A 16,072-nucleotide genomic window follows, 5' to 3' on the forward strand; every position below is an offset into this window, starting at 1 on the left:
AACAGATTTTGTTATGAGGGCAAGAATTTTTATCTGCTGTGGTGAGAGAAAGATACTGTGTTGGCCCTGTAGCCTTTCATAGTTTCTATTTTCCAGTGTTTTATTTGTTTGTCGAATAACATTTAATGTTGAATAATGTTGAGCTACGTTGAATAACATAGTTGAGAGTTTTCAGGAAGAAAATAACAATGAAAGAGGGGAGTTGCAGCCTTTTTGATTTTGCACAGCAAAGGTGATGCTGGTTGAGTTAAATCCTAGTCACCTGTTAAATTATAAGGGTTTTTTCCATTTTCGTTGTTCTTAAGTTGTCAGTAAACCCAAGCACTTATTTTGCTAATATATCTAGCTTTTTTTACTTTTAGACATTATGGTCACAATGGGCTTTTCAAGAGAAGAAATCCATGAATCTTTAGTAAACCAAAAGTACGATGAAGTCATGGCTACTTACCTGCTTTTAGGTAGAAAACCACCTGAAGTAAGTGCTACCAAATTTATATCTTCTATTTTGACCTTTATATCTGGCTGGGTTGAATATTCTGGTTGTCAGTGTTCTTATGAACTATTTTGTAACATCTTATTTTAAAAAATCGTAATTAGTAACTTATTAATGTCTTTAAAATTTCATATCTTCTTGGATATCTTGTTAGTTCCCATATGAAGAAATAGATTGAATATAGTATCTTCACATTTGCTTGTAAATATGTTGAATTACTTAAAAAGCTAGCTGTTAATCTGAAGTGGCATGACTTTTAAGTGCGGAGTCTTCTTCCTGTCATGTGTTTACAGTTAAAATCTGAAATAGTTAATTTGACTAGAGCAATTATTCTTCTGACTACTAAGATGTGACATCCTTTATTTCTCAGAAATGTACTCATCCTTTCTCATTTGTATACTATATTATAGTATATTATTTAATAAATAATTGCATCATAGTCATTAGTAAATTGCGATAGAAAATCTTTTGACTGTTTTGGAACTAGAGGGATCTGTAGATCTTTTGGGACCACAGGGATTTTCAAGAAATCAAGCTGAGACCAACCTTTTTTGAATTTCTTTTTGAAGGATTTTTTTTTCCTGATGCTTCACTGGCCTTCCTTCATTTCTAAGATAGTGTTGATCTGATACGTGCATCCTTGAGTGCATTTTCCCACAGCATTCTGAACCAGAATTCCCTTGTGATGGCAGAGGCATGGAGGGAATCTGTCTAAAATGATTTTGACTCAAACTGCTTGGAAGAGAATATTTGTCTTTTTCACTGCTCTTTCTTCCAACTTACGCTTCTTAGATATCGCCAAGCCAGTGGCTGAGTTGTGTACTTTATAAAGATGTGTTGAAGACCATAAAGAATCCTTGAATCAGTAGTACTTGCTTTTTTTTTTTAGCCCTTCTGACTCAATCCAATGCGTTTTGAAATTGTTCCGAAGCTATAAATGCTCTTTAAGCTTTAAGGGGGGGGGGGCGGGAAAGCAAGGGGGGCCATTCTTATGTTTTAAAATGGCACAGTTTTTGTTACTGTCAGGATTCTTCTAATTTTATTTTGAGCGTTCATTAACTTCTTAGCTTTAGCTGTGTGATTTTAAAGCACATTAAACACAGATGAAGTGATAGAATTTATCTTGAAGAAAATTAAACTCTGGATACAGTTTTCAGTTTTAAAAAAAAAGCCTTTAATTGGAACTCTTCACTTTATTATGCCATAAAAGTACCATGAATGTTGAAATCTGTTTATTCTTTGAAAAATTCTTTATCTTGTAGTTTGAAGGAGGCGAGTCCTTGTCCAGCAGCAACTTGGGTCAAAGGTCTCGTCCTAGCAGCGACCTTAACAACAGTTCTGTGCAGTCTCCCGCTCACCTGAAAGTCCAACGGAGTATATCAACTAATCAGAAACAACGGCGATTCAGTGATCATGGTGGGGATGACATTCCAACAAGTAAAGTAACATACACAATTTAAGTCTGAATGTGCAGTGTTTTGTGAACCTGGCAGGTCCACCACTCTGTGCATTTGTTGTGTATCTCATCGTGCTCTGCTGTGATGCTTTTATTTGTATAAACGCTTCTGTGGTAAATCTGGGTCAATGTAATTTACAGATTTAATTTTCTGGAGTTGTTACTTGGTTGACTCATTAAATACGAGCTTGAGGATGTTTCCTGTTTAGGAAGCAATGGCGAGATATTGGCCTGGGTAAACTTACAGGCTGCAAACCTTTATGTTTGCATATATTATGTTTATCAGTATGTTGGGAAATGATTTGGCCTCAACTCCAAGAGACAACAATTTTACCAAGTATTCAGGAAACATTTTCAGGTGAAAGTGATTACATCAAAAAGAAGTGCATATATAAAACATTAAATGAAAGGTGATTTTTTTTTTTTTCCTCTGAGAACTATCAAATTACTAGAAATATTTTTAAAATATTTGGCCCTTTGCTTCATTTACATCATTCTTCCTAATTTTTTTCCCAATACTATTCTTGCTCTGTATTAGTGTATTGTTGTTTTTTCCAAAAAAAGTAACCAATACTGTGAAGATCATCAGCTGATGTAATTTTATTTCAAGGGAATGTAAAATTCTACTGATGGAGGATTTGCCCCAAAGCATTTTAAAGAATGATCAGAGGGAAAGAACTTCATTTTTTTTTTTCCAAGTATAAACATGCTTTTAAACAAAGTGGTTCTAGGGTTTTCAGGGGAAAAAGGTCTTTCATAGCGTTTAGAGGAAAAGATATGCGGCAAAAAGTACAAAAAATATAATTTGAAAAGTATCCTCTAATTCCTTTTTTCATAATATTGCACAAATTGCATGGGTTTAGAATGAGAATTAAAATACTCTTCTAGGTTACGCATATTGATATGAAATGGAACTAATTCTGAACTGCAAATTGGTAATGAAGAGAGAGCGGGTAAAAAGAACATAGGCTGTCAAAGCTCAATTTAATAGGTTGGTATATGTGCTGAGTTTGCAGTCATGGTTGTTCAAATGCTGTTTTTGGACTTGGGGAATTATATTTAGACTATTTTGGCCAAGAAAAATGCAGTGATTATTTTTAGGTATTTATTAATACTGTTTTTATTTGGCAGTTGGTCCTTCAATTCCTCCTGCTGTGTCATACACAAAAAGGGCTCAGGCAAACAGCGTGGAGAGTGAACAGAAAGAAGACTGGGACAAAGATGTCTCACGCAAACTTAGCAGCACTACAGTGGGATCCAAAGGAGAGATGGCTGCAAGTCCACTTGTGGGTCCAGAAAGAAAGAAATCAACTACAGTTCCTAGTGTGAGTGTGTACGCTTTTGGCTTGTTATATTTATTTTCCCCTATTTAAACAAAATCTGCAGCATCAGGTTACTATAGACATAATGGTTACTGAATAAGCCACGAACACTATTTCCGGTAACTTTTACTGGCAGACAAAAATAGGCTACAGTGGATGTCTTTTAAAATAAACCTTTCCCTTCCCCCCACAACTTTACTTTTTCCTAACACTAACATAACAGTAAGCACGAGAATGTCTGTGCTTGGGCAAACTGAAGATCTGTCAATACAAATAGTGGATATTTAGGGAAAGAACATTAAGAACGGAGCCAATATGGAGTACTCTTTTTCTGGTTTCTAATGCTTGTGTATCTACAAGAAAGTCAAGGAACCTCCTGAATCAGAGATTTTATCTGAATAATCCTATGTGTAATACCCCTCATGAACTTTCTCTGTAAATTTGTCCATTTTTAGCTTTCTAAAACCACTTCATTTTGGACATAAGAAATAGGGCGAGGTGAGGAGGAACAGCCCACTTGTTCCCTGGTATGTGTGCCTGTTGATGTTAGGAGTTACAGCCTGGTTCTTGTACTAAGAAATGATTAATTTGCTAGTTCTTCTGTTATATCATCCATAGTTTTGTAAACAGCTATTGTATTGCTGCCTCAGACATCTTTGTTCCAAATAGGAGAGTCTGTCTCTCCTGATGTGAAAGCATCTACTTTGCCTTGTGGAAGTTCATGTGCAGTAGTATCAGTGTTTAGGATACACAATGAAAAAAATATTGCATAGTGTTGTTTAAACAGCTACTTCGGAGCAGGAATTCATGTGAGGGGAAAAAAAAATATGCATGAATCATAATTTAAAATTCAAGTATACTTTTTGCTATTTAAGAGTTGCTATATTAAATACAAAAATTCTGGCCATCTTTTAGTACAGTATATGGGCAGCAGGAATTCTTATTGTCCTTTGGGATTCTGTGTGCTGACTCCCATCTTGGATATTCAGGGAAGATGATACACATTTCTGCTAGAATTCTCTTCAAACAAAATAAATGCTGAAGTTCCTTTAACTCTTAATGTTCTACAGGCTATGTCTGCAGTACATCTGCAGATGCTTTAAACGGGTTTTTTCCATTCTTAAATAGAGGGGGTTTTTTCCCCCCACACACAAAGTCTTTGAAATTATGACTGTGTGAATTGCATGCAGGAACTTTGAGTCTTCTAAGATTAGATTTCATATCTGAGCTTTCCCAAAACTATATTGCCCCAAAGCTGATTACAGTCATGTATGGTACAAGCTGATATGTCAAAAGCATTTCTCGGCTTTGAGAGAACTAATTAAATGGAGTATCTATGGTACGAAGAATGAGAAATTGATTTACTTGCTAATGGCAGCTTCAGTATTTGTACATTTTTAGCTCTGTTACTATTTTTGGGGACTTTGTGAAAGGCTTTGTCATGGGCAGCATTAAGGAGTAGTGGTGTCAGATATTGCCAACAGTAAGGTGGAGCACAGAAAAAGTTAATTTGTTTTTTTAAAACTCAAACATTTAAAATTAACATAGCGAATTTAATGTGGATAATTTTAAAATACTTTTGCATAACTTTGAGGGTAACATGATGTTAGGGAAGACAGGATCTCTTAAAAAATGTATTTATCACCTTCAGTCATATTAGTAGCTGTAATTTCAAGAACAGTTACTGCAGATGTTAATCTTCCTTACGAGTTGGTTTTGAAACAGTTCAGTAGTCTCTGCAGGGTGATACTAACGCCGAAAAGCTGTCGATGAGGGAAACCTAAACACACAGTAAATCTTGCAGAGTTCATGATGTCCTACAGTACCTGAGTTTAGTGTATTTGAAATCTTTCGCCAGCATGCATCAGTATGTAATGTTAGCGCTTTGCAAATCTCTCCCACCCCGAATTCAATACGCCCTACTGTATTAAAACCTGAGAATCGTACGTCATGTACTGAAAGTAAGTCTTCAGCAGCTAATCTGTGCGTGGCAGGAGGAGGAGGAGAATGTAGGTATTCTATGAAGTGTGTGCGAACTGAAGTTAGTAACAGAAAGACAGTCCCATCAGTATTCATTGCTACAAGACCTATTTCCCATGTTATCTGTATCATAATTTCTGGGTTGACTGACACTGATAATCTTTTCATTTTTCTCTTGAAAACTCTTTTGACAGGGGGCAGCAAACTGTAAGGCTGGAGCTTTAGTTGGCAACTTAATCTGCACAGGGAAGCCTTTCAGGCAGCCAGATAGATGTGTTCTCTTGGATTCCAGTTAGTTCCTTTGATCCCAGAGACAAATAATTCAGTAACACAGTGTGTGGGAATTGGATAATAATGCTTAGTAAAGCAAGTGTTGGCAACGGTAAATTTCTCTGCGTTTTCTCCTAGCGTAATGAGATGGAGAATGAGCTATTGGAAAAAATAGCTGATGATACTAATGATTTGTGTCAACAGATTAACACTTGAAGGCTTTAAGAATATACAAAAATGGCTGAAACGCTATTTTGATTTGCTTCCAGTGCTTACATTCTTGTACAACATAATACATAGCAGAAGAAAGAATTTAATTTTAGTCTTAATTTTCTTCTAGAATAATGTATTTTCTGGTAGTGGAATGACAAGGAGGAACACTTACGTTTGTGAACGTTCTTCAGATCGCTATTCTGCAATACAGAATGGGAAGGACAACAGGTATTCTTCAACTTTTCTTGCTTATTAATTTGGGTACAAGTACTGAGGCATAGTAGTAGTAGGTTATGCAGTTAATCAATACCATTATGAGGCATGGTGTGAAATACATAAAGTCCTACTGTGTGTTTTCATCTTGTCTTCCGCTGCAGTTTCTATGTTTGTGATGAAATTTATAATTAAATGTGTAAATCTGCCTTTGCCTGTTTTTATGGCATCACATTTATTACCCAGGGTTGTCTTCCAACACAGGGTAGAGTAACTATGCTCATAACCAAGTAGCCAATTCAGCTGTGGAGAACTTCAGATGGGTCACCCTAACAGTGTAGCCTGATCCTTTCATTTCTCCTAGTAATCACTCAAAAAGTTAAGACTTGTTGCCTTTTCGAGATCATTTTTTTTGGCCTAAATAATATTTTGGTAGTGATGGTAACCAATTTGTATGTGCGATGATAATTACACTCAGTTTAGTATGTTTTGTTAAATACTAATGTATTTAACACTGCCACGATTACTTTTTAAAAAGTATGTTCTTTATTCATCCTTGGCATTTGTTAACCTCTGTACCTGACTGAAAAATAAAACATTGGCTTTAATGGAGAGTAATAAAAACTGGATTTTTTTTTTTTTTTTTTAGTTTAAAGCAATAGATCCTACTCTGATTTTTTTTTTAAGCTAAATAAATAAAACAGTTAAGGTAAAATGAATAAAAAAATCCCTAGCATGAAATAACACAATGTAGTAATGATGCATCTAATTTTGGAAATAGGAGTATAGAGTTGTTGAGCTATATTAAAATGATGAACTATGGAACATGTAAAGTACAGCTATTTAAATTGCTTTAGGGAGGTATGTTAAAAAGCACAAAACTAATCTTCAATATAAATTTCAAATTATTAGATGGGTGTTTTCAAAAGTTTCTTTCCAAATTTTTTTATACTGTTTAAAATATTTGAACAACTTTTGTAACAATCCTTTTTTTAAAAGAAAGAAGATAACACACGTTGTTCAGATTTAGGGTTAAAATATATACTAAAATAGATTTTTCTGATCTCACCAAGATTGATAAAGTTTTTCTTTCAACATATTTAATACCAAAACCACTATAAGAAGATAGGATTTTATTTTGAAGTTTTTCATTTTACAATTTTTTTTCTGTAGTATTGAAAAGACAGCTGACTCTTAATCCCTATTCCTTTCGTCAGTGCAATGAATGTGCTCAGTTCTTTGAGCATGTTCTGAAAAAGGAGCATGTTCTGAAAAATGAAGGATGAGAATTTTCTTTTGAGTTGTATTTTTGCCTTTCCTACCATACATTGTGTTGCAGTTCAGTTTGGATTTGGTGTAGCTAAACATCTTGCGTCATTGGATTATTCATCCAAAATCTCTACTTCTTAGCTTTGGGACTGTTGTCACTAATACATTATTAATGCAATTTCATTTATGCTTGTAGAGGTAGTTTGTCTTAAGTCACTTGACTTTTGTTTTAAAAATTTATAACACGGTAGTTTTGCCACTACTTTCATCCCTTCCTTGCCACTTAGGCGAAGCAGAAATAAAAGTACCAGTGGAAGGAACTGTATCTTGAAAGGGTTGGCTCAGCCTAGCAGTGGCTGGGATAGAGAGCTGCTACAGAAGGTGAATATTTTTGCCTGAAGCAGAGCGAACCATTTTGTTCCCCTTGGCAAGCAGCTGCAGGTGCCGCTCTGCGAGGCTCAGGAGAGAGCCTTCCCTCGCCTGCGGGGAGCACTGCCTGCTTCCTGGGATCATGGGCAGACTTTTACATCATGGCTCTGTTGGAGAAGTAAGCTCCTGAGTGAGCTTTTACAGCTTTTCAAAATTTTATTTCACTTTCAATGCTAATTTGAAGGCAGGTTTGAGGGGTTTTGGGTTACCGTGTGCCTGTAGGGATTTCGTCTTTTGGAAGACACCCAGCATTGCAGCCTCAGGTACTGATAACCAAAGGATTTTTCAAATTGTAGTGCTGTTGCTGTCAGAGGCATTTTATGGCATACTGACATTCTTGAAGGTACTGAAGATGTCTTTCAGCAACGAATACAATTTTGTGTTGCTGAAGAAGTGTAGTAGCCATGTAATAAGGTACAAATAATTCCACATACATAACATTTCAAGGTGTTACCGTGATAGAAAACAAAGTGATTAGAAATATAGACACAAGGCTACCGATGTTTTGTTTGTCTTTCATTGTTCCTTAGTGATATAACACCTGTAACTATTTAATGGCTGAAGACATTTGGAAGAACTTAATCAGAATTGAAGGCAATTTTTTTCCTCTCCTGACAATATTTTGACCACTTACCAAAAGTTCAAAATTAGCAACTTTTTGGTAAATAAGGGGAAAAAAAAATTCAGAACTGCTTTCATGGCTGTTGAGTGGTTGCTGCCTGGTGACCTTCTCTTCCATAGGTCAGGGCTTTCTGATGGAGCTACCTTTCCCTTAAAACACCATGGAAAAGTCCAGAGGTGAAGTACAACTTGGTCCTTTAAAAACAGTCACTTCCAAGTCATAATGTGACAGCAGTTCCAAATGTTTCAAGTTTTAGGTGTTTGAGTTTTAACTGAAAATAAGGGTATTCACAAAAAGAGAATCAACCTAAGTTTTTAGCTGATTTCTTTTTTGGTGTTTTTTGCTATTTCCATGTACTCTTTGTAGTCTGTCTTCATTCCTTTGAATAAGGTGTGTGTAACCTTTAATCTCGGGAGGAATGAAAACACCTAATTTAACATAATGGTGATTTGATTTATGGATGAATGTAATTTTTGCAGAATTCTGTATTCTGTAGCTGACTAAGGCAGCCTGATCACTCAGTCTTCTGGTTATTTAAACAGCACTTGCTATGTTATAAAAGAAAAAAATTGCTTGTTATTTTCCCTGTTTTCTATGGGGTTTTACATTAACTTTTCTTTTCCCTTTTCATTTGTCCATCCCTCCTGCCTTGCTGCCATGGTAAAAGCCTAACAGAAATGTCTGCAAGTAGCACATCTTCTGCAGGCTCTACAGTAGCATCTGCCGTATCAACACGGCCTCGACATCAAAAGTCCATGTCTGCCTCTGGTCATCCTATAAAAGTTACACTGCCGACCATCAAAGATGGCACTGAAGCTTACCGACCAAGGTAATGAATTGATTTTATTATTTCTTTAATGCTGTGCACTTTAAAAATCTGGTTGTTCAGTTCATCATATGTTTCAATATGTTTCTGATCTATTCAAAACTGTCATGTTGCATTCTGTTTTGAAACAGTAGCTTACTCCAAGTAGTGTGGATGATTTAAGCTTGATTTTGTTCATCACGTGTGTTTGCATACAGTTTAAAAAAAGTTCTTTGACTGCCTCCCTCTGGAAGCTTCTGGAAGACTTTAGTTAAAACTTTACCTAATTTAGACAGGACCATACAGCACAGACCACCATAAATTCAAATCAAATACTGAACTGTTAACCTCTTGGGTTTGTAGATTGCTAGGTTCATTTCTGTCTCAAAGCACCACTGTATAGTTGCTCTTATGAACTGCCCAATATAAAGTTGTGGCAGATGATTACTACATAAGAAATATCCGTTAATTTTTTTGAGTGCTTGTGTATTAAAAGTTTTGATTAATATATTTTTCCAGAAGAGGGCTGGGAATACTTTCAAAACTTACTACAGACTTTCTACCTTTTTCCTTTGTCCTATTATCTGTGTATACTTTTTTAAAACTGTTCTTAATACTTGAGATAATTTGATTTTGCAATAAAAATATTTCTTGATTATTTCTAAGTATGAATCATAAAAGCAAATCAGTTACAGATTCAGGTGTTAAATAAAAGAATCAAGAGCGGGGTGGTTTTTTTCCTGTCATTGAGAAATGGTTGTCATGTAGGAGGGTTTCTAGCATAGTCTTTCTCTTTATTTATGCTTCTGTTTTCCCAGCAGTGCAACTCAAAGAGTGCCTGCTGCTTCCCCGTCTGCTCATAGTATTAGCACTACCACTCCAGACCGAACCCGCTTTCCTCGGGGGAGTTCAAGTCGAAGCACTTTCCATGGTGAGCAGCTAAGGGAGCGGCGTAATGCCACTTACAATGGACCGCCCGCCTCACCATCCCATGAAACCGGTGCTTTTGCACATGCTAGAAGAGGGACATCAACTGGTATAATAAGCAAGATAACTTCCAAGTTTGTTCGCAGGTTAGTACCTCGATTTTTAAGAGAAAAAAAAAAAAAAAAAAAGCCCAGCCTATAACTAGGGTCATAATTGCAAAGTCATTGAGAATTTCCAGTATAAGTCTGAAGTAAATGTAAATTTAGTTAGAATGCTGCTTGTTTTGTGTGTTCCTTCCAGACCCTGCCTTGTTTTACTTCTCTATGTATATCGTAACCATTATGTTTGACCAGCTATTCTGCTTCTTTGTCTTAAAGGAGCAAGAGGACGCTACTCAGAAGGGGTTTTTTTGTTCTTGCTTTACAGCTAAAATACATAGATGCTACAATTAAGTTAAAATCAAATGAACTTAAATACTGAAAGCAGTAACTTTAAAAATGAGTTGTTATTTAATGTTAACAATATTTTACTTTTTTAACTGGGTGTGGTTTGTTGCAAGGGCTATATTTACAATTATTTTCTTGCTTTGCTTAGAGGGAATCGGTATTTACAAATTATTTCAGGGAATTCTAAAATCTGTGAATAAATGAGAAGCCTAGAAATGGGCAGAAGTCTGGATGTCTGGAAATACTAATATTTTGGTATGATGCAGCCTCTGGTATCATGTTATCAGTTTCTTCAAATGTAAGTTCAGGGATTCTGAAAGAAGAAAACCCACACATCCAGGACCTGCATGCATTCCTGTGATGATGCTAACAGTAATAATACTGTGAGGAGAGGTACTGGTAAAGATTTTGAGATACACTGTTTAATATCAAGTGACTGTTGACTTAACAGTCACAATAGCTTTCCCAAAAGGGAACTTAATTTTCAGTTTGCCCCTAAGTGATTTACCTATAATTCTTAATTCCATTTATGGATGTGTCCTTACTGCATTATTGTCAGTTTTACAACAAATTATATCTTGGAAACCTCAATTTTCTTTGCAGAATTATGCTGTTACGTACTGAATTTTATCACTTGTGCGTAAAAGGAGGATAAATTAAAAGCTAGGTTAAGCTAGTAGTTGCAAATTTGTAAGTAAAATATCATGAATCGCATAAGGTGATATTACAAGGGAAAAGAAGAGAGAAAGCTAGAAATGCAGTAATGTTCCTCATAAAACTGATTTCTTGGTGAGCTGATAGTGCATCGATGTGTGTCAAAGTAATACCTGCTATGATGACTTAAAAGAAGTATGTGAATGATTTTCTTTTTTCAGAAACCTGAAGATACAGGACTTTTCATCCTCCATTATTGGTATCTCCCGCACTTACGTAGTTGGGGGAAAAGAATCTGTTCTCTGGTTTTAAAAAGAAAAAAAAGTTACTGTGAAGTTAGTCAACTGTGGTATCAGTGTAGATTTTCAAATGAGAAGAATGATATTTTCTGTTAAGTAACTAACCAGTTTCAAGAGCACAGGCTGGTTTTTGTGCATTATGGCTCATTGTTATTTGCAAAGAATGATATCTTGATTTTTTTTTTTGAAGAGTCAAATCAAAGCATTAATATTTTCATTATGTTAAACTACATATTAATACTATTAAAATAATGTAAACTATGTATTTAGAATTAACATATTGTAAATTGATGTCTTTTTAAATGATCTTTACTATAGAACATTTTTATACAACATTTTTACACTGCTAAAAATACATTTTCCTGTAGTGAAGGCCTTGTAGGGTTTTTGTTGCTGGTGGTGGGAGTTTTGCTGGTGTTTCGTTTTGTTTTTCTTTTTTTTTTTTTTTTTTTTAAACTTTGGACTGTTTGAGACTTCTAGTGGCTGGGGTTACATGGATGGAGGTTGGGGGGGTTGCTGTTCTTTTAGTTGGATCACATAACTGCATGCCTTTTAACTTCTGTACTGTTCAGGAAATATGGTTTAAAGCATACTTTGATTAGAAGGTGTCGTGAAAGACTTTTTTGACTTTATCTTTTGGCAAAGATAAATGCCTTTTCTGGTAAGTATATAAAACAAATGCATAATAAGAATGCTTAATCAATAGGATATTGAAGTATTCTGTATCAGTGGTTTATGTCAATGATACTTCTCTGATGTTAGTTACTAGAGTATTTGTGTTTTGAAGGTATTAAACGAACTAGCTAATTGAAATTGGGTACTAAAATGTTTGTACAGCAGCACTAGGAACATACCTAGGTGGCTTATACAATCTATAGATGGATATTTTTCAAGTTGCTTCAGACCAAAAAGGCATAATACAAAACAGTTCCTTGGTAAAGTACAGCTCTAATTCAACAAGATTTAAAAAAAGCTATGTTTAACCTCACACTCACTGGTAATCTTACCGGAGTCAATGTAACAGCTGACTTGCTTAAAGTTAAGCAGATGTTGAAGTAACCTTTCTGAACTGGGCTCCAGACGTTTGGTGTCGCAAACTCTTAGGCACGTCATATCTTTAATTACTTGAGTGTGCTTAAGCATGAGCATGTACCTAAGCGCTTTCAGGACTGAGGTCTAAACGCCTGGCCCAGAAGGGTGCAGAGTGGAGCCCCCCTGGACCACCTTGATCAACTGCTCCTCTGTGCTTGCTGGAATTATGTGTGGCCATTGCTCTGTCTGCAGTAGGTTGAGAACAAAGTTAATTTTACCATCAGTTTAAAAAAAAAAAACCAACAAAAAAACAACAAACAATTACATGTCAGAGCTGAAAGAAGGTAACATAAAGGGGAAATTAAAGTTACAGCTGTGGAAAAAATACTATTAAACAGTATTAGGCTTGACATTATTATACTGATTTTTTTTTTGTTTTGTTTTTTTGTTTAGTAACTATTTAACACTGTTCTAGATGTAGGTTTTCTTAACTTTTATTTTTCACCTTTATCATTGAATCTCAACCTTAACTTTGTTTTGAGGGATCCAAGTGAAGGCGAAGCCAGTGGCAGAACTGACACCTCAAGGTGAGGAGCCACTATTAATACTTCGCTCCTAGGTCTTTTGCATCAAGGTTTAAGTGATTTCTTAAAGATTTTTTAATCAGGATGTAAAATAGAATAGTGCTTAAGTAATCTGCATTTCAAAACTGTTTTTATTTGGGGGGATGGGGGTTTTGGTGAGGTTCTTTATCCCTTGTTTTTGCTTTCTGGCGAAGTATTTCATATAAAACTTTATTTAAGCATATTCCTTTGAATAATAAAGCCCCCTTAGGAGTTAACCAGTCATTTAGGCACTTAAAATCATGTTTTGGCTTATAAATATGTAATGGTGTTTACTTTTGGTATCGGTGGAAAACGTAGTATACTTTGTGTGTGTCTGTGTGTATATATGTATATAGTAAATTTTTACTACGGCTACGTACTGTGTTCATTACTAAAGCTGCTGTTTGCCAGAAGTAAACACCTTATAGTCCCTGAGAAATGAATGTCACTTTGCACCGAGAAATAAAATAAGTGACATTCAGACAAAAAGGGCGGTGACTGCTAAATATTGAATTTATACGGCAACCGCTGTACACAAATCTATAGATGCTTTGTTAGTAATAAAGCATTCCTTCATATGCTCCTCATTTTCCAGTATATCTGCTCTTCTGCCATGTTTCAGCATTTGGTTCTGCATTTTTGGTGTGCTTAGCACAGTGCATAACTTTTTATTTTTATGCTCTCTAATGAACAGGCATTGTAGTTTGCGTTCTAAACTGGTCACTTACAGAAAGTATCGACTGAGTTTTCCAAACAGAAAGCCTTTATTTAAAAAAAAAAAAAAAGCAGCACATTCTTAACAGGATACATTGTATAATACACAATGCATTTTATCTATGTTAGCCCTTTTCAATTCAAAGTCTATTAGTTGTCGAATTCTTGACATGGAAAGGGAAAAGAGATTAATCAAATGCTCAAATGAAATGAAGTGTGAAGTTGCTTTCGGCTCTTGCTTTCATTCTCTAGCTTCCTCTACTTTTTGTCATCCTACAGTGTCTGTTTTGGGCTAAAAGTTGTTTGAGATCTTATCCCTGCAATGCTCTGTCCCTTAATATCGATGTGGTTCTCTGGGCATCACACTGGAAGTTAAATTAAAAATGCTTGTTTTGACTCCTCTCTGAATAGCAACAGTTTATAGACTGTCAAAACGAGAACAGCACCTTTCCCCAGTGATGGATGGGGAGTCATCAGGCATCTTAAGTACCTGGGACAAGAACAGAAATAGTTGGCTGTGGAATTACTTTAAAATAATTAGTGCTGTTTCTCAAAATGCTTTCTACAATGGAATAAATAATCTATTTGGTAAGGAAGTGTCAGAGTAAGAACATTCATTGGAAATTACTCCCTTGAAATTTTGTCCAAGTCTCATTGTATCAACAAAAATATTTTGTGTCTGCATGTCACTCTTTCTTCTGTGAAAAGGTTGCTGGCTGTGTACTCAACTGGTGGATAAACAAGCTGTTTACGACCAAATTACAGCACAAAATTCTGCTTCATCAGTTAAAATGAAGCACGTTATTATAAGGTCTTTTTTACACAGAGAGAGGTCAAAAATACGCAATAAATGCCAAAGGGGGAAAGGTGGAAAAAGAGGGGAGGGAATTAAGTGAAGACTCATGAATCGCAGGGTGGGGTTTCTTCCTCTGCTGCTTTTACAGTATGATTTATGCTTCAGGATTGTGTCCCTCGACTTCAGTTTTGTTGGTGTATGGCATGCTCCAGATCATGAAATCAGCAGAACTTCAGTCATGCTTTTACATAGAGTCCACTTTCTTTGGAGCAGTATGGAGTAACGTGTGTCTGCTGCGGTTACCATTGCACATGTTGTCATCGGAACGTTGTAGAGCAGGGGTTTCCCAACTTGCTTTGCTTCTGTGCCACCACTGGGAGCTGCACCAGCACTGGCAGCAGCTCCCAGCGCTGTGCCAAAGCGTGCGGGAGCATAGGATATGATGCTGTGAACAGTCGTGCACCCATCTAATTCTTTGAATTAGCTTGCGTGAGATTAGTAGCGTGTCAGTCGCAGTTTAGGAACCCCTGTTCTAGAACTGTATTTCTCTTCTGTCTCTTGGCTATACTGCTTTTATTTTTGACTGTTCTGTGTGTCGCTTCTTCCAGGAGCGCTTCTGGGGAGCCAAAAGAGAGAGAGAAGGAGGATAGCAAAGATTCAAAGCCACGCTCCTTGCGGTTCACGTGGAGCATGAAGACCACTAGTTCTATGGACCCGAATGATATGATGAGAGAGATTCGGAAAGTGTTAGACGCTAATAACTGTGATTATGAACAAAAAGAGAGGTTTTTGCTCTTCTGTGTTCACGGTGATGCGCGACAAGATAGCCTTGTTCAGTGGGAGATGGAAGTCTGCAAACTGCCGCGGTTGTCGCTCAATGGAGTGCGTTTCAAGAGAATATCTGGGACTTCTATCGCATTTAAGAACATTGCATCCAAGATAGCAAACGAGCTTAAGCTGTAAAGAGAACCTAAATTTTTTGGGATCAGGGAAGATTCATACATGATCTACACTTTGAATGTACTGGTTACGCCTAATGTGATTGGCCTGTGAAACTCCCCATGTAGAAATTGCCCTTATTGCAATAAGGTTATACATAGTTATTCAGAATTGTAAAGTTAAATCCAGTATGACCTATATTAAATAACTGTAGCTAAAGAAGTTATGTTCACATGTACAGGTAAGTATATAGAGCATTCTGTTCATTTTATGTTCATAGAGTTGTATAATAAAAAGATGACTGCTTAAATTCAGATCTTGTATAGTTGTCTAGATTTCTGCACAGAAATGTATGTTTGATGCTTTGAGTTGGAAAAGTCCTTCCCTATCATTTACATTTTTGGTGGTTTTTATAAGTCTTACCTCTATCATGCGTTTTTTAAAAAACTTGTGTCCTGAGTCAAATGCACAAAAATAGTTTTCACAACTGTAGCATGACCATTTTTAATTATTTAAAGATTGTTCATGATTTGAACCAAAAGTCGATGAATAATCGGCTTTTGTTCTCCACGAGACTGTTCCTGCTTA

At 36.0% G+C, this 16,072-nt stretch overlaps 1 protein-coding gene across 9 annotated transcripts in view; it reads left to right on the forward strand.

Moving 5' to 3' along the window:
- MARK1 (microtubule affinity regulating kinase 1) overlaps positions 1-15,798 on the forward strand; it is a 60,409-nt gene extending 44,611 nt beyond the window's left edge. For 2 of the 9 annotated variants that reach the window (XM_054820665.1, XM_054820673.1), the window contains exons 11-18: positions 363-475; positions 1,756-1,930; positions 3,081-3,274; positions 5,862-5,962; positions 8,935-9,096; positions 9,891-10,145; positions 12,973-13,017; positions 15,154-15,798. In XM_054820665.1, coding sequence (XP_054676640.1) covers positions 363-475; positions 1,756-1,930; positions 3,081-3,274; positions 5,862-5,962; positions 8,935-9,096; positions 9,891-10,145; positions 12,973-13,017; positions 15,154-15,508 — 1,400 coding nt within the window. In that variant the 3' untranslated portion in view covers positions 15,509-15,798. The remainder of the gene's footprint in view (positions 1-362; positions 476-1,755; positions 1,931-3,080; positions 3,275-5,861; positions 5,963-8,934; positions 9,097-9,890; positions 10,146-12,972; positions 13,018-15,153) is intronic. The other 7 variants (XM_054820666.1, XM_054820669.1, XM_054820667.1 and 4 more) reach the window with 7 other exon arrangements.
- Positions 15,799-16,072: the final 274 nt, after the last annotated feature.

The sequence above is a fragment of the Grus americana genome, chromosome 3, assembly GCF_028858705.1.
Source record: "Grus americana isolate bGruAme1 chromosome 3, bGruAme1.mat, whole genome shotgun sequence".
In the NCBI taxonomy this organism is placed as follows: domain Eukaryota; kingdom Metazoa; phylum Chordata; class Aves; order Gruiformes; family Gruidae; genus Grus; species Grus americana.